The sequence below is a fragment of the Ascaphus truei genome, chromosome 22, assembly GCF_040206685.1.
Source record: "Ascaphus truei isolate aAscTru1 chromosome 22, aAscTru1.hap1, whole genome shotgun sequence".
NCBI lineage: Eukaryota > Metazoa > Chordata > Amphibia > Anura > Ascaphidae > Ascaphus > Ascaphus truei.
Window position 1 is genome coordinate 3,273,874 of NC_134504.1, and position 23,845 is coordinate 3,297,718.

General features: G+C 47.0%; 1 protein-coding gene across 11 annotated transcripts in view; it reads right to left on the reverse strand.

Annotated features, from left to right (window-relative positions):
- Positions 1 to 23,845, reverse strand: part of QTGAL (queuosine-tRNA galactosyltransferase) — a 207,924-nt gene that overhangs the window by 148,686 nt on the left and 35,393 nt on the right. For 10 of the 11 annotated variants that reach the window (XR_012789769.1, XR_012789772.1, XR_012789770.1 and 7 more), the window contains exon 6: positions 7,892 to 7,957. The exons of the other annotated variant lie outside the window; for it this stretch is intronic. Coding sequence is in view for 5 of the 10 variants with exons in the window: in XM_075579664.1 (XP_075435779.1) it covers positions 7,892 to 7,957 (66 nt within the window). In the remaining 5 variants the exon portion in view is untranslated. The remainder of the gene's footprint in view (positions 1 to 7,891; positions 7,958 to 23,845) is intronic. 11 annotated transcript variants of the gene reach the window in all.

Here is a 23,845-nt window from a genome sequence, read left to right on the forward strand (position 1 = left end):
GGTGCTGAAGGGGGCAACAAAAAAAAAATGGAAACAATAATAATTGGAGCAGCCTTGAGGTTGGTATAAATGAGCGCCCCACCTTCTGCGTACACCTCTCTGTGCATCACGGGCTCCATGTCTCCCCACGCACACATTCCCACCGCCGCAAACGGACTGGCGGGCAATTGTAAGCGAAAGCAGGAGACGTGAATATTCCGGTTACATCCTTCTATACCAAGCTAGCGTGTGCGCAGCTTCACGCAACAGGCGGTATAGGGGGGGGGGGGGTCCCCTTTAAGCCCAGCAATTCAATGGCCACGACATCTTACACTCATTTCCTGTTAAAGGCTGGTACAGTTACACTACAAATGATCAATTCATATTTGTTCAGTCCGTACTTTGTGGCAGCGAGGACACAGCGACATTATATAAAACCAATAATACTTAGTTTTATTAGCCCAGCTTCCACAATAGTTCTCCTTTTGCAGATGAGGGAAATCCGATACGTTTTCTCCCCCTTAAGACTTATGGGTCATATTTATTAAGAGTCTTTCTTCAAGAAGGCACCTTCCAGCAATGGAAGACAGCCGACAGCCCATTGATGTTCAGGTCGCCAGCGCCAGAAGATGCCTTCAGTAGGATGCTTAATAACTATGTGCCTATGTGGTCTACAAGAACTCAACCTATTAAACCCCCACATTGGTACATATCCTATAATTCCTGCTAACATATTGCTGCTGGGTTGACCAGTTCTGTATTAGAGACATGTTGAGGTCCTAGAACATTGGGGCTCAACTGCTGTCTTCAAGATCCCCCAACCGGTCAGGTTTTAACGATATCCCTGCTTCAGCACAGGTGGCTCACAGCCGAAGACGGAGCCACCTGTGCTGCTGCAGGGAGCCACTGATTGAGCCACCTGTGCTGAAGCAGGGATATCCTTAAGACCCGGCATGTTGGGGGGATCTTGAGCACTGGAGCTGAGCCCCCATGTCCTACCCAGAGGACCTGTGATGCTAAACTCTAACCCAACCTCGTCCTTTCTATCGCACAGTGCCAAACGAACGACCCGATAGCCGGCAATTATTCAAAGGCAATGTAAGGACATGTTTTTATGGCGAATGTAAACAGACAGGGCTGTGATTGATCTTATAGAGAAAGATTTACAGGGATACTGCAGGAGGAACTGCTACACCTTTCCTGTCCAGAGGAAACGCTGAATCCGCTGCGGCCATCAGACAATGTGGAACCACCGCGTGCATGACGGGGAAAATTGCTTTTAATGTCCCCAGACGATAAAATTGCTCTTCTTCCCTCCCTCCCCCCTTCTTCTGCTCTTCTCTCTTCTCCCCCTCTCTCTCTCTGCCTATCCTTTACAGTACTAATATAAGGGGTTGGATCTAAGATCCCCCTAAAACTGTTAATTCTCCCGGACGGGATCTACATAGTAGATTCTAGATGCATAGGAGGTTACAAAATACTAGGGGCAGATCGCCCGTATTCGATCAATCAACCTTGAGATGTTTCGGGTTGTTCACTTTTAAATTTATGTGTTAATTACGTTTACTGTCTATAAACGACCATGTGATGTGTATGTACCCCTGTCAGAAAACAATAAAAATGTTTGAAATAAAAAAAAAATTAAAAAAAATTGCTCTTCTTGATGCAAAACAAACATAACACACGTTTTAATGATTCGGCGAAAGTGATATGCGGCCAAAAAACCGGCACTTTCATTTGGAAGTATTACTCCAAGTATAAGGTGTGTAAATAACCTTGATTCGCTTTAAACCTCAGTACCCAGCCATAGAGTTAACATGTTCTTCTTCATACCCGCGTAATGATGTGCCGGCAGATCGAATGGCGCTAGCAGGCAAGTGACTGTTAGTAATCGCGTGACGCACACAATTTGTGGCCATGTTATGACAGGCCGCCAGGCAGGAATTTTGCACCTCGATTAGAGATAAGGACACATGATGGATACCCGGATACCCAATTAGTCCCAGCCACATACTTTCTGTCCTTACAGGGAAACTGCATTACATTGCACAACTAATGGGCTACAAAGTAACACTGGCTAAGGTAATCAGATAACCACACACTTAAGCTGCCAGACACATGATGCGGACATTCCTGGATCCTGGATGTTCAGTGTAATATTTGGAGCCGGGATAAATAGGGCTGCTGTAACAGTTAAAGTACTGTATCTAATCCACCATCTTTTCCATCCAGCCAATAAGTAACTGCAAGTGTGAACAAGAGGAGGGAGAAGGTATACGACCCCCAAATTATAATGGGGAACATCAAACTTAACATCTCTCTTTTTTTAATGAAGAAAAGGTAAAAAAGACGGCGTCGGTTCCGAGGTGACGTATACGTCGCTGGCTAAGAATTTACTCAATTACAACCGGGCAGATAGAAGGTGCAGCAAGTCAAAGCAAACACGATATAAAAACCCCCAAATCCTGTTAGTGGGACACTGTGGTTAGGGCTGGGGGGATATTCATACTTTCAACAGGTTCTCGGAGTTGGAACTTTTGATGCCGGGAGAGGTGAAAAGACTTTGTGCCAAGCAAACTGCAGTGTTCATGATCAGCTAATGCAGGGGTGCACACACTGGGGTGGGGGGGGGGGGGGCGAGATTTTTTCGGGGGGGCATAGTGGTTACAGAGGCCCCGCGCTGTTCCCCCAAAGCATTTAAATGAAATGTCGGGGGAGACACGAGGCCTGTGTAAGTCTCTCTTACCTGGTCTCAGCTGTCTCTTCGGCGACGCGTTGCCATGCCAACGTGACGTCAAATGACATCATATGACGCCGCCGGTAAGGGAAGGGGGCGTGAGCAGGGGGGGGGGAGAAGAGAGCTGACAGGGGGGCGCAAACAGGAAAGTTAATAATAAAAAGATAGCAAAATCTCCTGCTGGAACATACAGGGCTCTGCTGCCCACACTACCCATGGATATATGTTGGCAAGAAAGGATGCCGCATATGCTGCTCAATGCATTTACTTAAAGCTCAGAGCCTCACAGAACAGATAACCCTTTCATCAGAACAAAGGGGTGCAACGCGGAGGGGGAGGAGTGAGGCGCGGGGGGGAGTGACACGCGGGGGGGGGGGGGTATCCGTTCTGTTTCTTGGGGCGGAACGAGGCTCTGAGCTTTAAGTAAATGCATTTTGGAGCATACAGTTGTGCTTGATCCTCTCAGTGAGCGGCACACATCCTTTCTTGCCTCTAGATGAGTAGAGACAGGAGAATTTGATGCCTGGGCCTCGCTTTCATATTTATGATTCAGCCTGTCTACCCCAGGCATATTTGAGTTACCTTACTGTATTAGCCCCTACCCCCTCTGCTGGGAAGCTACTCCATGCATCCACCGCCCGGGCTGTAAAGAAGCCCTTCCTCACATCTCCCCTTAGCCTCCCACCCTCCGGAGTCAGAGCACGACCTCTTATTCTAGTGCTTCCCTTTCCCTAAAATAGGCTTCCCTCCTGCACTTTGCTTAAACCCTTTATATATACAGGCTTACCCCGGTTTAAGGACACTCACTTTAAGTACACTCGCGAGTAAGAACATAATCGCCCAATAGGCAAACGGCAGCTCACGCCTGCGCCTGTCAGCACGTCCTGAACATCAATACCGGCTCCCTACCTGTACCGAAGCTGTGCGCAAGCAGGGAGACTATAGAGCCTGTTACACATGCGTTATTTACACCAGTTATGCACGTATATGATGATTGCCGTACAGTACATGCATCGATAAGTGGGGAAAAGGTACTGCTTCACTTTAAGTACATTTTCACTTTACATACATGCTCCGGTCCCATTGCGTACGTTAATGCGGGGTATGCCTGTATATTGAAGATTCAATCATATCCTTCCGTCTCCCCGCAACTTCTATCCTCTAAGCCAGGGGGGGGGGGGGGGCTCAACTCCAGTCCTGCTCAGCCTCCCCACCCCCCCAACATGATATGCTGAAAACCTGACCGGTTGGGGAGCTTGAGGACTGGAGTTGACCCCCCTGCTCTAACCTGCAGATATCGGGGGTTCCTTTAACCCTTTAATCTTTGCCACGTATCTGATCTCTCCGAGCTGTGCCAATGCGTACATCAGCACAAACTTGTTTCTTCACGTTACAAAGAGGCTGTTAAAGCAGCAACAACAACAAAAAATCAAATATAAGAATCTTTTTATTGTTTGCACAACACGTTCCCACAATATAAAACATAAATCACAGGCGAGTGGAGTTAAATGCATAAAAAGATAAGATGTAAACAGTATGATCTCAACACAGTGTTTAATATCAACACCAAAAAATAACTCGGTGTTTTGGTAACAACACAGTCTCCCAACACCCACAGTGACTGCTTCTTGTTCTGCTGAGTGGCCCTGCCATCTCCCGAATGAGTCTCCAAACTGGGGCAGATTTAAAAGCAGCAAATCCCGCCCGAGCCTTGATTTTCAGTTTACCCGAGGACCCCTTATCTTCTCCTGCGGACCCTCGGGATCAGAAAACTGCTCCTCTAAGAAACCACAGCTCTAATCTATGAGCAGACTCGCCCCCCACCCCCTCCCGCGCTCGGCTCCCGGCGATAAATGGGACGGGAGCTGGTTGTGGCTACCAGCTGACCAGGTGCACCCTGCTTATCCGGGACTCCCCCGCCCCTGTGGGTGACCCCGTATAGAGATTTCTCTCCCATGTATGGTTGCTTTTATTTAATCCTGTAAGTGCAATTCCTTGGGGCTGCTGGTATTAATAAATGTACCTATTTGTTAAACAGTTACATGCTATGGAGCCTGCGCTTCTCTTTGTTTTTTGTTTTTATATATATATATAGCAAATGTAAATATACTGTATGCTCATCTGCACGTCTTAGGCAGGTCTGCAACCCCGCCTTTCACCATTATCACCCAGCACCCAGCACTTCCACTGCAGCAAGGGATTCTGGGAAATGACATGCAAATGAGCACACAGTGCCACTTTTTGCTTCAAAAAACATTTTATACATGGTTCCCTATAGGCTTAAGCTTGCTGCATGGTCACAGCTTTGAGCACAGCCAGTATATATATATATATATATATATATACACACATACATATATGTGCAGATAGATATATATATATATATATATATATATATGTGTGTGTGTATATGTGTATGTGTATGTATATATATATATATATATATATATATATATATATATACATACACACATATATACAGACACACACACACACACACACACACACACACACACACACACACACACACACACACACACACACACACACACACACACACACACACACACACACACACACATATAAACTAGTAGAGGGGGCTGCGGCTTTAATAAAAGCATTATATTCCTGGCACTGTAATAGCAACAGGTGCAAACACTTACTCCCCTGATCCCCCGATAGCTACAGTTACCACAAGCCCCACTTCTAAGGACCCCTTTTGTATTCAGTTGCACCTGGATTTGCGTCCTGCCAGTAACAAAAGCTTTAATACATTGTATCAGAGAACGTTCGCCGGCACAAGGCAATCAGCCGGCTCACGTTCCACACCTGATCCGCTGATCCTGGATACTGCTGGATACAGGATCTCTCGCATGGATCGCTGCAAATGGAAATAACACTGCCATAAAACAGCTCCGTCCAGCGGGACCTTTCCAGCTCAGCCATAGGAAGCGCTTACTCGCTGCTACTTTAATGGCGCCGCCCCCGCTCGCCTGATACACGGTTGTCTCAGCGAGCGCTCTCACTTCATTGCAATACCAGCGCTGCGGAGTGGGACTGACACTCTAATGCCCCCGTGACCTGGCGGCAGGAAGGGAATGTGGGTGGGGGTTAGAGGAGCCGGTACCCCTACGTGTCTGTTTTTTACATGGGTGGGATGCAGGGGGTCTCCGGAGCGGAATGCGTTAAAGGTACTTACCGGAAAAAGGCGCAGCAAAGACGGAATTCCCACCGCAATGAAGTGAAAGCGCTCTCTTGTACAACACTGTATCTACCATTTATAACTTGCACGGCAGGGGTAGGCAACACCAGTCCTCAAGAGTCACCAACAGGTCTGGTTTTCAGGATATCCCTGACAGGTGGCTCAATCAGTGGCTCAGTCAACAACTGTGCTCACCCAACAGTGCTGAAGCAGGCGTATCCTGAAAACCTGACCTGTTGGTGGCCATTGAGGACTGGAGTTTCCCACCCCTGTTGCAAAATTTACAAAGAACGCCCATTTATCAGCATGGCTCACACCTCACAGGGGGAGGACTGGTGGCGAGGCGCACTGGAGAATGATCTGTGCCGAGTTATGCAGCCGTTTACAGAAAATCACAACGGCGGCCATTTTAAGTCAACCCCTCAAAAAAAAAAAAAAATCTGCATCATTCTTTTTCCGAAACTACTCTTCGTTCCCATCAGTCGATTTAACCTAGTGGCCCATATTTACTAAGCACCGTTATTCCATGAGACACCATTACTGCACCGGAAAGGCACCGCTCACCGGCTAAAATCGGGTGTCTCACAATGGCCCCCAAAAAGGTCAACCGCCTTCCCGTCTTCCTCCAATCCTTTAACATATATTATTCCGTCATCCAGTAACGAGGAAGCGCGAGTGCGCGGCGACGGGAAGCGAGAAACGGGTTTTTTTTCCCCCTACGGCATTAACGTTCTAAAATATGAAATAAATCACTTTAAAAAAAAAATAAATGAGTTCCGCTTGAGAGCGTGTGCGAAATTCCCCCCCCCCCTCCTTTATCTCATCTCTAACCTACATTTATCATGTGTGCTGTCCAAGGAATGTGCCCAGGTATTTTCGGGCCAGCCAATAAAATAGGTGCGCTTCACGCGTTACCTTCTTGTGCACGGAGGAATGCTCAGCATTGTACCCGCTCTGCCCTGCTAGGGGTATGTGAAGAATTCACCAGCCACTGCCAATCAGTTTACACTTAAAGCAGCTGTGCCGTGAAACTGGTTCCATTAGCCGGAGGCTCCGACAAGGGGCTGCCGTACCCGTATCCCATGCCACAATAACCTGAGCACACCGAGCGTTCACGCGTACCTGCCCGGACAATGTCACTGCAGTGGCAGTGGCGTGTTAGCGGCTCAGGGCAAACTAATAAACCGATTGCTTCCTCCGGTTGAGAATCGCGTTAAAGCTGCGCTTAACGTTTATGGGAAATAAAAATCCCCACTTGTGACGCCTTCGCGTGTCCCAGACAGGTCTGCAAACCCCGCCTTTCCCCATTGTCGCCTAGCACACAAAGTTTCCACTGCAGCAAGGGATTCTGGGTAATGATATGCAAATGAGCACAAAGTGCGTCACTCTTTACTTCTCGGCCATTTTAACATGTTAATAGGTATTCTCTCCGCGCACAGTTTCTTGCGTTTAAATATCCACACGTTACATTTTCTTTTAGAAAAATGGTCCAGATTCCCTAATTAATGCGAGTCCAACGTTCGTGTCACTTTGTTACTCTTTAAATGAATAAACACGGGGGACGGTGGATGCTAAGATGTGAGAGCTGAGGAGGGAGAGACCATCTTGTACCTGCAATGCAGTAATGCAGGAGTGGCCAAGAACAGGCCTCAAGGACCACCAACAGGTCAGGTTTTCAGGATATCCCTGCTTCAGCACAGGTGGCTCAATCAGTCCCTGCTTCAGCACAGGTGGCTCAATCAGTGGCTCTGTCTGAGCCACCTGTGCTGAAGCAGGGATATCCATACAACCTGACCTGTTGGTGGCCCTTGAGGACTGGAATCGGCCACCTCAGCATTAATGTAACTACGGAGAAACTTGTATTTTCAGCAGTACGTGTCTCTGTATTTTTCCCATGGTAATAACATGAATGCAGCTTGCACGTATGGCATTGATATAAGCGAGCAAAGCAAATAATGTGTTTGTGTACTCACACTTTGCGGCTGCTGAACGGCAGCAGTATACTGCATCCTTACTCGCGGTGACATCATCACGTCATCCTACAACAAGAGCGAGAAAGTCACGTTGCTCACAGCGATCGGATCTTGCACATTTAAATTAACAGCTTTACAGTAAAACCACGGACACTACACTTACTAAAACAATCACGCTTAGTAATGCCGGGGGAAAGCAGGCGAAAGTACGGGCGTTCTATACGCTGGGAATCTGTTTAATGCACTTACATTATGTTCATACATTTGTTATTTTTTAATTTCTAACGCACTGGGAAAATACATTTTTGATCCACTACACCAGGGGTGGCCAACGGCATATGGAATGGCCCACGTCCACCCCCCATCTCAACGTCCATCCCCCCCCACCTCCACATCCATCCCCCCCACCTCCACGTCCATCCTCCCACCTCCACGTCCATCCCCTACCTCTACCTCTACCTCCATGCCCCATCTCCATGTCCATCCCCCATCTCCACCTCTACGTCCATCCCCCATCCCCCATCACCACGTCCATCCCCCACCTCCACCCCTGGTGCACACAATCAGTGTCGAAAGTTGAACTACTGCATCGATCCGCAGGGCACCAGCCCCCTCCAGCGTGGGACCGGAGGCCTCACCTAACCCTCAATGTAAAATTATTCTTGGGGGGGAGGGGCTGAGTGAGAGGAGGGGGGAATTAAGTAAGAGATAGAGAGGATTGAGTGAGAGGAAGATGGAGAGGATTGAGTGAGAGGGGGAGGACGGGGTTGAGTGAGAGGGGGGGCAGTTGAGTAAGAGGAGGGAGAGGACAGTAGGACAGTGGCCCACCAATTTGTGTCCATTTATTGGCACGCCTGAACAAAAGGTTGGCCGTCCCTGAATTCCACAATGTGACTAAATTCTAAGGGTATTGATATCAAAGCTATAAATCATGGACAGCAATGGAAAGGTTACCGCAAACAAACATCTAGTCTCAACCACACTTTCCCCGTGGCCCCCATCCTCAAACACACTCACGCTTATCCATCGGGACACGCCTTACTACCCAAATCAAGCTTATGACACACTCATGGTTTTCGATTTATGTTTAATCAAATATATACATAAGTGAAAATATACACATACAACTACACCCAGATATGACAGAGGTTAGAAAACACGTCCCCTGATTGCGCCACACTCACAATTCCCTCCCTGTAGTGGCTGCTGGGGGAATTTATCGGTGAGAGCCACAATGTAGCAGAATTTTTTTTGCCTCCGTTAACTCCAAAAGAAAATTAATGTAGCGACAAAAATAAAGCGAGACACAACTTGGGGTCTGCATCTCCCGTCACAGAAATGATACTCGTTACTTAGAGGTGGAAAGATATGCGACTCGTGCACGTTGCAACTGGGCAAAAACATTTCAAACTGTCCAAGGTTCAATAATTGATGTGTAGCGCCTTGTGCAGAGCGTGTTAGGGCAGACCATTCAAAGCATACCAAACACGCTTACTAAAAGGTCACAATGGTTTCCCCCTTTTCCACCCCAAAAAAACAAATTCCAGCCAAATAGCCAACGTAAACAATAACAGCGCTTAAGCTGCCAGGCAATTAGCATCTGTCACTCATCAGCCCTTCTCCACTCTTGTACCAAGGATGTCCTCTCGGAGTCTACCAGAGATGGGTTGTCCGTGAGTAGGCACAATATAGAGATCATTCTGTATACAGAGATGACGCTGCAATAACACAGATAGCTGACGGAAGGCCACTGGTTCAGATATAGAGCGGGCAGAGCAGACGCTGTAATATGCCAGAGGTCAGCAGCTTGTTCTCCACAGCGGCCACATCATAAAACGTTTAGGCGTAGAAGTGCCACCAGCTTACTGCATGAGAACCTTCTGCAAGCATGTATGACATCTGTACCAAACAAATATATAAATATAAATATATACACACACTTAATGTAGGGGGGCTCAACTCGTCCTCAAGCCCTCCCCCACAGGTCAGGTTTTCTGGATATCCCTGCTTGAGAATAGGTGGCTCAATCAGTCCCTGCTTCAGCACAGGTCTCCGACTGAGCCTGATTAAGCCACCCATGTTGAAGCAGGGATAGCCTGACCTGTTTGGGGGGGGGCATGAGGACTGGAGTTGAGCCCCCCTGCGTTAACATACAACGTAAATTTCGTTGTGAAAAAAAGAACTTAGCTGTTTAAGTAACTGGTATGAAATTAGCCGGAGGGGAGCGTCCGAGGGTCCCGAGCGCCTTCGCTGGCTGTGTCTGGCCTGCGGGTCGCCAGTTAAAGAGCCCGGGTTACGTGCTAATGTCAGCGAAAGAACCTTCAGATGCTCAGCACTTGTCCCTTTGAGATACAGGAACAATCTCTTGCGCAGTCAGATTTTAAGATAAAAACCCCAGAAATGCAGAAGCTTCAACGGTGACTTAAAAATAACATTTGAGGAAGCCATCAGCATCAGATAAATGTTAGTGTCGCTAAGGAGTGACCCGTTGTTAAGGCACTGACATACATGTGACCTTGAGCAGGTCATTTGATCTGCCTCTGTCTTGTGTCCAAAGTATTTTATATGTAAGTTTTTGGCAACAACTCACCTTACAGATACACAGACAGACACACAGAAACACAGTATTATTACTATTGTTTTTAACAATTAACTCTTTCTGAAACCAGACAACGTGAACTGCTTCACTGGGCATCCATCAAGTCCGTTAATATTTAAAGGGCAGCCCCACATAACAGGAATAAATAAATAAAATAAAATGAACGTATCGGTAGAACTGGCTTCTTCAGAAAGGTCACATCACTCGTATAAAGGAAACCGCATTTATTTATGCCTGCAGGGGGGAAGGAAAAAAAATTCTAGTTTTTATCTTCACCAGGTCTTGTGAAATTCATTCTTATCCGAAACCGGCGGCTCTCCTCTGAAAGCTGATCGCGCTCGGATCGTTTACCCCGAAGCAGTGAAGAAAAACAGTGCCTGGGGATAAGCAATTGGGTAAAGCAGGGGTGCGCAATTCCAGTCCTCACGCCGCTCTGCCGCCGCCCCAAACAGGTCAGGTTTTAAGGCTATCCCCAGTCTTTGACTGAGCCACCTGTGCTGAACCTGGGATATCCTGCAAACCTGACCTGTTGGGGTGGGAGGGAGGGGGGGGAGAGGGGGCGTGAGGACTGGAATTGAGCGCCCCTGTGGTCAAGATCCTAAAACCATCCAAAACATTAGACTGCCATTATAACACACATAATAATAATAATAATAATAATAATAATAATGGTATGTACTATAGACTCCTCCCGCCCTGCGGTGGGATGTGACCTTCTTAACGCACCTACGATATTGTATTGGCCTCACAATGCATGATGTTTCTTTTATGTTCGTTAGATTATTTCAAATCGGTGACTCATTTACATTTACAAGTCCATTACAGACAGCGCTGTTATTATGATCTTTTATTTGTATAGCGCAGTAATATGTGCGACAAAGTACAGGTATGACAAAGGTACAGGTATGCCAAAGTACAGGTATGACAAAGGTACAGGTATGTTAATACAAACAGACAATAGGTAGGAGATCCCTGACCCTAACAGTCTGCAATAGTTGACTTCGGTGGTGTGTGGCTGTCCTATAACACATCTCCTAAATGCTGGAGAAGCTCCTGCACACGTTCTAGCAGCACAATACACAGGGCACGATCTTTATATGGATACTTTGTACATGCATTGATGTTACAAAATAGCAGTAGCCGCTGCCACATAGTAATGGCCCACGTCACATGGTAAAGGTCACTGGCCATTGCAAGTGACCCTCTCAGCTAGGAGTGTCCTCACGGAGGAGGCTGCAGAGAAGACTGTTCTCCGTCATCAGGTTTAACACATTTTATGCCACCGGCAGATAACTGTACAGCCATTTTTGGGGGAGACAGCGGCGTTTCAGCTCCTGTTTGTTTCTGTGTTCGTGGGCTAAGCCAGCTGTCAGGAGGACATGCGCGAGATAATAGCGAGGACGCAGTTTGTAAGAAGTAAGAGAGCGGAGCACTCGTGACATCATAAACCACAAGACCAAAGGTTAAGTGATTTGTCAGTGTTGCCTTAAACCACCTGGGTGAAATTACATCTTTAGATTACACGTTTTGACATTTGCACAGTTGGTTTTGTTACAAAGCGCCGCAGACTCGACTCAAGTTTGCGGTGGAAGAACGACGTAACCCTTTCACTGCCGGAAGGGGCCCAGCAAGAGTACTGGCTTTGCAACGGCTTGCTGTCACCGCTAAAGGGTTAAATACTGGTCTTTCAGTTTCGTTTTGGAAGTGCAACGCAAAAAAATAAATAACGGATATTAAATTTAGTTTATGGTTAAAAATCAGACGTAGGCAGCACAATGCACACAGAATAGCACGTGCAAAAGTCAACACTAAAACGAATGTAGACACCCCCACCCGCACCCAGCACCCAGCACCCTGTTGCAGAATGTACAGATCGAGGGAGTGACATGGAGGGAAAGGACAGGGGGCGTAGGTGAAAAGTGGGAGACCGGAACCAGAAAAGGGGGGACTGGAGAGGAACATTTCAGGTGCTAGATGGAGGAGGGAGATGAGGGCGTCTCAGGAGAAGTGGAAACAGATCAGAACGATTGAATCCCTCCGGTAACGTGCAGAAATGTGGCAAAGCGCTGCAACGTAAAACAGCAATCCCGTCTCCGTCAGCGTAACGGAGCATACCCCCCTTTTATATAGGTGGGACGCAGGGGGTCCCCAGAGCTGAACCGCGCCTTGCGTTGAACTCCGGAGAAAGCCTGGTCTTTGAGATACTGCGCGGAGACGACACCACCATCATGGAGGTATAAAACCCATCTGTCACGCGGCCAATGGGAAGCTGCGACAGATGACATTGCGGCTTCCTATTGGCTCGTGTGAAGCGGACGATGGCAGTACCGAGGGCATCATCGTTTTCTTCATCTCTAGTGTCTCATGTTACCATGGTAACCTTTACACGGCGCAGGGCTCTGAGGAGAGCTCCATTTTAACCTCCCGGACACTTAATATTTCAAACGCTTCCATCTCCTGAACGGAGAATCAGATTTTGAAAAGAAGAATCTGGTGAAGGGCAAAATCAGCGCAGACGGCTGCTTTAAAGGGGATAGCCGGCTGGGCACAGTGCCAGGGCGGCAGGAGAGCCTCAGTGAGTAAAGGCGCCGATTCTGTAACCAATGAGATTGAAGCAGGGGAGCCGGGTTCACTTCCCGGGGTCGGCTCCTTGTGACTGTGCCTCAGGCACCAAAAATTAAATCTATAAGGCAGGGGGCTTATTGTGCTATAAAAAGAAATGTGCAGACATAACAATGATAACACAACTCCTGAGTGTCTACATTTAGTAATTGAGGGGGAAAAATAATGAATTTGTTCAATGTGAAACTGAGGAAATGTGCAGATTATGAAGAGCCTCTGCCAACGTTGCACGTCTCTTAACCTTTTCAGTATTTGGGGGGGTGAAGGTTCGGTACCAGGACCGCCCCGGCACTTCTGCATCATGTGATCGCTCCTTGATTGATCACATGACATGGCTGGCTCCCAGATGCTGGAAACTGCCGTAGGGGGCGCGGCCAGCCCAACCACCCCCTAGAAAAGGAGAATTTGCCCATGGCATATCATATGGAAAAGGTTACAATCTCCCTGGCATTTATTTGGAAATGCTGCTCCGGATAACGGTTCCCAGCTTCAGATACTCATCGAAGCGCGTCAGGTTTGAGGTCTGGTTTTTAGAAAAGGCTCCCGAATCACTTTAATGGCACTGGCCAAAAACTCATATCCCAGAATCCCTTGCTGCAGGCGAAGCACTGTATGCCAATAGATAATGGGGAGGGGCAGGGTTGCAGACCAGTCTGAAATGTGTTAATGGGTTAACACCATTAGCAGGGGAAGAGGTGGCAGGGAGACGTGGGTGAGAGCAGGTGTGTATATGGCAAGGTCCAGGATTAGGAGAGATATCCCCAGTAGAGAGGAGGGAGGGAGAGAGTGAGAGAGTGAGACAGATAGAGAGAGGGAGAGACAGATAGAGGGAGGGAGGGAGGGAGGGAGACAGATAGAGATAGGGAGGGAGGCAGATAGAGAGAGGGAGGGAGGAAGATAGAGAGAGGGAGGGAGGGAGGCAGATAGAGAGAGGGAGGGAGGGAGGCAGATAGAGAGAGGGAGGGAGGGAGGCAGATAGCGAGAGGGAGGGAGGGAGGCAGATAGAGAGAGGGAGAGAGAGAGCGAGAGAGAGGGAGAGAGGGAGAGAGAGAGAGCGAGAGAGAGGGAGAGAGAGAGAGAGCTCACAAGTGGGATTTGTATTGGTTTAAAACAAATGTAACTTCTCAGCAGTCCTGTCCCCCCCCCCCCCCCCCCCAGCGCCTCTCTGACCAGATCATGTTACGGTGCCCAGAAAGTCTTCATCTCCTGAGATCCTGCCAGACCCAAACACATTGTGAAATCGCCAATCGTTACCAAGCCCCCCCAATGTTCTCCACACCTTAAAATGAACAACATGGGAATGAGATGTTGGAAGAGCTGCTGCCGTTGTGGGGGGGGTGGGGGGGGTGAGAGAAAGTCAGGGAAAATATCACAGACCACAACCAGTGAGTCAGACCGTGGCCTGAATGTGGAGGGACCAAGACGGGAACAATGTATCAGCCAAGCCTGAAATTACTTATCTGGAGCAAATCTGCAGATGGCTGAAAATCTGAGTCATTCACTGGACTGTCCATGGAAACACACAGGGACGAGGGGTGCGCCAGCCAACTGGGAATGAGGTGGCTGCACTTGCCATAAAGCAGGGGTGCGCAAACTTCTTCAGCTGCGCGCCCCGGCCCGGGAGCCACAGTATTTGCGCCCCCCTTTCCCAATGACTCGGCGTCAAATGACGTCGCAGGTCATGTGACGTCACGCCGCGTCATTTGATGCGCGTTGCCATGGCGACGCGTCACCGAAGACCCGCAGAGAGCAGGTGAGTTACAGAGGCCTCGCGCCTCCCCCCCGGCATTTAATTTAAATGCCGTGGGGTGAAGCGCGTGGCCTTTGTAACCGCCCGCGCACCCCCACCCTCCTACAAATTCCCCCCCCCCCCGCCCTGGGGGTCGTGACCCCCAGTTTGCGCACCGCTGCCATAAAGGATCGACAAATAAAAATATCCCTTGTGAGCAAATTTGCATGTCTCAGACATGCCTTCTCCATTATCTCTGCAGTTAGGGATTCTGGGTAAAGATATGCAAATGAGCACTCACAGGGTGTCACTATTTGCTTCTTGTCCATTTTAATATGCCCCCTTATTAGCTTATGCCTGCCGCATCACACAGCTTTCTCAGCACAAAGCATCACAAACTGTTATTTCCGACAGTGTCAGTGAGACGGCAGCGAAGGGTTACAGAGATGAGCTCTCTAGCAACAAAGTGGTTAAGGCATATGTCCCACTTAGATTGTAAGCTCTTTGGGGCAGTGACCTTCAGTTTATCTTCTATGTACTCCTTTGTTACACAATATTATTGCCCTCCCATATTGTACTGCGCTGCGGGGGGAAATACACAAACACACACACAAAGTTATGGTACATACACACACACTAAGTTATGGTACACACACACACACTAAGTTATGATACACACACTAAGTTATGGTACACACACACACAGTGACACACACACACACACACACACACTAAGTTATGGTACATACACACACACTAAGTTATGGTACACACACACACATAGTGACACACACACACACACTAAGTTATGGTACATACACACACACTAAGTTATGGTACACACACACACACACACACACACTAAGTTATGGTACACACACACACAGTGACACACACACACAAAGTTATGGTACATACACACACACTAAGTTATGGTACACACACACACTAAGTTATGGTACACACACACACACACACACAGTGACACACACACACACACACACAAAGGCTGAGTCCATAGAGACTCCAGCCGTGCGGAGGCGCACGGAGGCTGAGGGAAAGCGGGTGCTTTCGCTGGCCTTACTACGCGCGCCGTCCGGGGGCGTCTGGGGAAGAGGCGAAGGTCTCTGTAACCTGCACTTACCTTGGTTCAGCCGGCATCTGGAAATGTGTCGCCATGTGACGTCACGTTGCTATGGCAACGTGATGTCATGACGCCGGGAACCACGGTAAGGAGGAGGGCGCTCGGGGAGCAGGACAGCAGGCAGGGGGGTGCAGGGGGAAAAGATTGCACTCCCCTCACCTAGCATGCAGTGCTTCCACTGCAACACACACACACACATATATACACACACACACACACACACACATATATACACACACACACACACACACACACACATATATACACACACACACACACACACACACACACACACACATATATACACACACACACACACACACACACACACACACACACACACACACACACACACACAATACAATGATTACTGTTTCCATGTTTCACTTTTGAAATTTAGACTCCAAAGCAGTATTGCAAAAGGCATCATGGGAAGAGACAGTATATACATGCTGTTATATACATGCTGTTATATACATGCAGTTATATACCACCGTCGCTGGAAATTTGCTTCCAGTAACTAGAGGGAAAAGGCCTGAAATTATTCCAGTGATACGATCACCTGGTCACGGAGAAAAGTCTAAGTTGTGATCATACTTAGTGTGACTTTGCAAACATTGTTGCCTTCCGAATTTGGTTACACGCAGAACAAATCCTACCTGTGACCACATTCACACGTCTGACAGGTCTGCAACCCTGCCTTTCCCCATTATCCCTTGGCACACAATACTTGCAGTGCAGAGAGGGATTCTGGGTAATAACATGCAAATGAGCATACACGGCATACACTTCACAGTGATCCCCGTGTTTGGGCTGAGATAAGGGAAGTGATGGCAAATTTTGAACAAAATAAATGAAATTACCGATTCGGTAAACTTGCCGGAAAAACACCCGAGCCTCACGCTCAATGACGGTGTTAACCAGGACAGGTGTGTAAAAAGGGGGGATCTGGAACACACTCCAAGCTGCTGAATCAGTTCTCCGGAAGGGTTCGGGAGTCACTGTTCTCTGTGCAAAGCCCCTGTGCTGTCCAGATAGAGATGCAGGCGGCACTGGCATGGAACGGGTTATGTCCAGATACCACTTCCTGCCGTGCTCACCTGTCCGATGAGGCCCCAGTGACCCCCCCCCCCACGCTCACACTTTAATTTCACAGCCAGCTGTGCTCTGCAGGAGGCGAGACCATCATTTTATAGTTTGCTACGCGGGAGACACAGGAAAAACTGCTCCGCTAAATCAGGGTCTCAACTCCAGTCCTCAAGCCCTCCCCAACAGGTCAGGATTTCAGGATCCCTAATTCAGCACAGGTGGCTCAATCAGTCCCTGCTTCAGCACAGGTGGCTCAATCAGTCCCTGCTTCAGCACAGGTGGCTCAATCAGTCCCTGCTTCAGCACAGGTGGCTCAATCAGAAGCTCTGATTGAGCCACCTGTGGCTGAAGCTGGGATATTCTGAAAACCTGACCTGTTGGGGGCGCTTGAGGACTGGAGATGACGCCCCTGGCTTAGCTCATAAGAGACAATCAGATTAAAACAGGTTCAGCCGCCCCTGCAAAAATGTGCTGCAACTCTTGCTCAATAGTATACAACTTTTATATGAAGACCTATTCGTTGTTACATATCCTCAAGGGCTGAAGGAGCGGCTCAGAGCAAAGGCACTGCCTGACAACAATGACAGAGTCTGACCGTGGGCAGGTCACTTTATCTCCCTGTGCCTCCGGCACCAAAAATCTATTGTAAGCTCCACGGGGCAGGGACTCGTGCCTGCAAACATTGTACGTACAGCTCTGCGTACACTGTCAGTGCTATACAAGGGAAGGGAAGAACATCATTATAATTATATTCTGGGTAAGACAAATACTGACAATTATTATTTTTAGACATTATGGATTTAGATATTCCAATATATAAAAAAAATCCTATACTTTCCAAATGTATTACACGGAGAAACAAAACACCCCGTTGGACAGGGCATGACCGGACGAAATAATGATGACCGTGATGAATTGGCACATCTTGGATAGCAGTTTCTGAGCTACATAAAGACCTTAATCTAGCTCTGCAGAAGAAGCCATTAGGGACGTTTTGGGCAGAAAATCCTTATCGAAGTTTATGGGGATTCTCGGTCTAAAGAGGCAGCTTCAGTGTTCACAGAATTACCCCCCCTGCCCCCCGAGTGTGAGGGCAACTAGCTCAGAACCCAGTGCCAAGTCATTCCGCTGAGAAACACGCCGGCTTATCAGTGCGGGTTTCCATCGGAGGTGACAAGCGCTCGTGACGCACAGACTAACACTGGTAGGAGTAACACCAGTTCGGAATGACCTTGGCGTGTACACGGACGATCTGTACTTTATTGTAGCCACAGGGAGAAGAGAACGCAGTGCGTCCAGGAAGTGGGAGCAACTAATTAATTCTTGTTCAAGGTTACAGATAAAAGTAGTGGAACAGAAAGAAACGAACGCTGCTTCTCATCAATGTTTGCTTTTTACGACTTGGGTGAATTAGTCACAATTTTGCTATTCAGCCTTTTGGTAAGAAGTCACAAGATACATTTCAATGTTACATTCTTACTCTGTGGAATGGCTCAATTTGATAGTATTCCTAATACATTGCTCTCCATCTGGTCCAACGCTGCTTTATCACATCGCAGCTGTTCCAACCCAGGCCAAAGAATCAGTGATTCTTACTTAATTGTAAAATATGGTACAATAACAGGAGAGGGGGTACTGTAGGGGGTATGATGCCTTTTATTGGACCAACAAGTAGTTGATACTTTATGTTACAAGCTTTCCAACCTCTCAGGGTCCTTCATCAGGCTTCATGGTAAAATACACACATTCGTCATTTTGATTTTTGTTTTTTGCAAGCTTTCTTCAATAAATGTTCCTTTCCTTTTAATGCTGCAGCACTCCGGGAAAGGCAGCTTGCAGATCTGCATGCTTTGGACCAGTTAAAATTCAGGGATACCCCATTTAGTTATGGGTTTGTCAAGCACACAAAGGCCGTTCCATTGGAAATGATCAATTTACTCTTTCTTCAGCTACTAAATACGCTGTAATTTAAGGCAAGTGTTCTGCATTATGTGACTGTGAAAAGGACGATATCTTGTTCCCACTGCCTGCACACTCACCCCACTGCTGGACAAGACATTGCTGGTATGTGCAGTGAATGTTCCCACACTCAGAGAATGAAGCAAGCCATTTAAAAATTGAAAGAGGTGGTAAAAGTTTAAACCAGGAGTGAACAACAGGTCCGGTTTTCATGATATCCCTGCTTCAGCACAGGCGGCTCAGCCATTGAGGGATATCCTGAAAACCTGACCTGTTGGTGGGCCTTGACAGCTATTGTTTAAATAGAGGCACACATTTGGGAGTCTGCCCGCTGAATGTCACCGTATTAAGACCATGCTGTAGATAATGTATACCAGGTTTACATACAACACATACTGTAGTATACGTTGACAATAGGGATGCCTGTGTGAATCTAATGGCTGAAGCACTAATGCATACAAACCTCTATTCAATTTAGGGTTTCCTTTAGACCCCCATTTCGTGGTGAGCTGGACCAATATCTAAACTCTTGTTGACCAAGGGACTTATTGCAGGACAGTACTTTCATTAGCCATTTATTATTGACGATCAGACAATACCGAGTACAACAACTGCTACAATGTTACGGTAGAGCCATGGACACTAATGTTTCACTCATATCTGTGTTATATAATGAAACATATCTGTGCGTCACTGCATTAAAGAAGCACTACGGTGACACTTTATGCTGTAAAAATAAATGAATGTTAAAATAAGGTTTGAAGCCGGGGGTCTCCAGAGCTGAGCCATGTTAATTTCAGCTCCAGGAACCCCCTGCTTTCTGAGATACTGAGCCCAGATTAAGCTATTTGGGGCTATCAAAATGGAGGTTTTAAATGTCACGTGGCCTGCAAGCCAATATGAAACCATGACACAATACCTTGCGGCTTCCTATTGGTCCATATGAGGCATTTAAACAGATCTGAGATACCAGTACCGGCTGCCGAGGTAAGTTTCTTAGGAAGCAAGGGGTTCACAGAGCCGAAACTAACGGGGTTCAGCTCCAGAGACCCCCTGCTTCAATACTATTACAATTTTAAATTAAAAAATGGTCCCTAGGGGTGATCTTTTAAAGCAGCATTTCATTCAAAATCTTGTGTTGTTTTTTTTAAATAAATCAATTATGCAATATTAGATAATGCTGCATTTTTTTATTGTATTAACTCTTTAGGCCACCTTTAATTATTTGTGTATGTGTTAAGCTGCCTTGGGCTGGAATAGCTACTGTTTAGGAAGCCGCAGCCCTTCCTCTTTTGAAACAGGCGGCCATATTGCGTGCCCTGGGAGGCGGGATCTTCACCGATCGATCACGGGAGAACGGATCGATCGGCGGTTTAGATAATCACATTGCCACAAAGGCAAGGAAACTGCTGAATTTATTACGACAAAAATCAGGGCAAGAAGGAAGATAGAGAATTAACATATGTTTTAGAATTGGCGGCTTTTTTCCCCCTCTCTCTTTATTTGGTCTAATTTCTATCTTGTGGTGTTAATATAATAAGCTTGACGGATTTGCACTGGTGCCGGGAAAACGCTGTTTTGTTAATTATGCCAAGAACAGCACAGACTGAGCTCTCCATTGTGCGATCTATTCCATTATTGTCACATATACATACAGGGCGAATCCTGATAACTCCGTGAGAATCAGCGGCCGCAAGAGATTCCCAGTTGGCACTGGGAAAGGTAAAAGTGTCTCTGCGAAGAGATGCCAAAAAAAATATGGTATCGTAGGAGGAGAAAGTGTCTGAGGAGGAACAATTACCTGAAGCAAAGACAAACATCGTATTATTTCGGAGGCACTGTTTGATGTTATGAGTAGCACTATTCAAGAATAAACTTATTATGGTTTCAAAACGTATACAGTAGCACATGGGGTTTGAGGTACGGGATTTTTTTCAATCCATCAGGGACCGCAAAGCTGAATGGAGCAGTCAATCACGCTTTTATTTTCCACGAATGAAATATATATATATATATATATATATATATATATATATATATATATATATATATATAGTTTGTTTTTTTAAATAAATGCAGCACCCTCCTTCCAAGTTAAACACAGCCAGCCGCAAACCTCGACAATTCATACCGGCGCTGTCCAAAATGTACGCAATGCCAAGTGATGACGGGATACGGAGAAAGGCATTTGTTCCAGATGAATCATCCAGAAACTACCCAAGGAATAAGAAGCAGTAAATATCTACTCAGAACATGTCAAATCATTTCACAGATGCCACGGAAAAAAAAAACCCGAAACCAGCAGAACAGCCACAATTCCAGTATCTTCGTGGTCTTCAAAAACGTAGCCTCCATGTGTTTACAAGTGTATGAGTTGAGTGTTTCAGAGCATGGTGAGGTCCATGGTCCATATCTGGTGGGAGTGTCCCAAGATCGTTTGCCTGTTGTCCGAAATATTCTCGCAGGCCCCATGGGCGACTTTGTTAAATAAACCAGTACAAGAGCTCCCGGGCAACAAAGTGTAGTATAGCAGCGAACTGGAAACATATAGACCCTCCAGATATGGGACACATCGCAAAACGTATATGGGAGGTGATGGCCGTGCAAAGAATGACCAGCTACCTGCTAGATATATGTGATAAACTCAGGACAGTTTGGGAACCGGGGCTGGCCGCGCGGGGTGGCTCGAGGAGCGATAGGACAGAAATCCTCCTTTAAAATTGCATAACGGCACCATCTGTATTAATGATAACTAAGGGTATGAAAATAGAGGCCAGGCTGTGCGTGGACCGTATTTCCCCCCCCCCCCCGCCCCCCTCCCACCATCCTCTTCCAAAGCAGGCAATGGAGTAAGTTTGTGCCGGCCATAATGGCACTTTTCAGTTTAATCCTACTCAACGTCGGTCTAGGCTGGTTGGCCGCAATCAAAAATCCACCGACGAAACAAGTAACAGCGGGACACATGACAACAGGGCAGATCGCCGCTTGACATTTCGCCGCGCCCGACCGCCTACTAGGACGCGCCAGCTCTGATAAGCACATGTTTAAATGACCCGAGCAGGACCACCACACTGCCTAGGGCCGCCCATTCCGACGCGCCATCTTTAAATGCCGCAGCCACACATCCAATTCCAGTCAATGTATGTCTTGACGGACTAGGTTTTAAACACAGAGGTAACCCCACCACTTATTTTTTGTTCTGTACACCCTACCGCAGTTTAATTTGTCCTTTTTATTGTAATCTATTTTATTTATAAAAATATTTTACCAGGAAGTAACACATTGAGTTACCTCTCGTTTTCAAGTATGTCCTGGGCACAGAGGTGTGATGACAAATAATACATAGTTACAAATACATAGTTGCATAAGTGAACAGGGTATACAGTATATACAAGACATTGCATGCACAGTAAGAGAAAATATATATTATGAGCGTATGTAACAGTTACAGATAATATATATTATAGGCGCATGTAACAGTTACAGATAATATATATTATGGGCATATGTAACAGTTACAGACCAGATTAAAATGTGAGACAGCCTTAGACTAGAAAGAACTTAGACTGGTGGTGGATGTGAGAGTCTCCGGTAGGTTGTTCCAGTTTTGGGGTGCACGGTAAGAGAAGGAGGAACGGCCGGATACTTTGCTGAACCTCGGGACCGTGAACAGTGTTTTGGAGTCAGATCTCTCTATTTCTCTGCTCAGATGATAAGTGCTGCATGTTGAACAATGCAAAATAAAGCGTTAACAAAAAAATTAAATGTCTGAGTACAGTATGTACAAAATGAAATAGTAGAAAAAATGATCAGGAGATCTCCTTGGGATTCAGTAGGTAGCGATCTCAGACTGGTGACGCTCGGGTTGTAAGGAGTAGATCCCTAAAACACACTAGCTGGAATTCATAGGAACTTGCTAATTGCAAACACTGCCTGGCAGACAGTTTGCTGAAAGATGGCCGAATGAAAAGGCCTTTATTTGGAATGAAGTCCCAGCAGGGTTGTGTAAACAGGCCCAGATGTGCGGCAGACAGTGGGGGGCCGTGATCTCTCTCACCTATCCCCGGCACTCAGACACCAGGCCTGCTCCCTGCTCACGTGTTGCTTGGCTTGTGCGAGGAGGGTGGACAGCAAAGCCGCTGGTTATGTTATGTGTAAAAAGCTGGGTTGCAGATGTGTTGTATCCCAGGGAGGACACACTTATGTATGCAGGGGGGGGGGGAGGCAAGGGGGGTGTTGCAACAGAGCCTCATCAGTTAATTTACAACCATCAAATTATATTCCTGTGAAAGGTGACACACGGTGTGCTCATTTGCATGTCATTTCCCAGAATCCCTTGCTGCAGTGGAAGCACTGTATACGAAGAGATAATGGGGGAAGGCAGGGTTGCAGACTGAGATGTGTGAAAGTGTGGGATTTTTCCTTGCTGTATTCCTGTGCCTGTATTTCTCTTGCTGCATTGCGTAGAAAGTACGCTCTGCAGGTTAGAGACTTCCCTCCCCCTTATTAAAAACGCTGAGGTGGATTTACTCCACCAGATTAAATCATTTACTTCCAATTCATTGCATTGTCCTGAATAAGCCCTGTAAGATGGTGAAAGAACCAGTGTTACAGTGCCTGCAGTATGTAACAGTCGGAGAGGACAGGTTCAGAATAGTTCCTCATTGTGTTTGTGTTCCGGCTACATCAGTGCGTGTGTGTGTGTATCAGAATCAGCTTGTGTTCATGTGTGTACGGTGTGTCAGTGTATTAGTGTGTTCGTGAGTTTTTGCACTGGGGTTTAAGAGAATTGGGTTCTGGCATTAGGGTCCG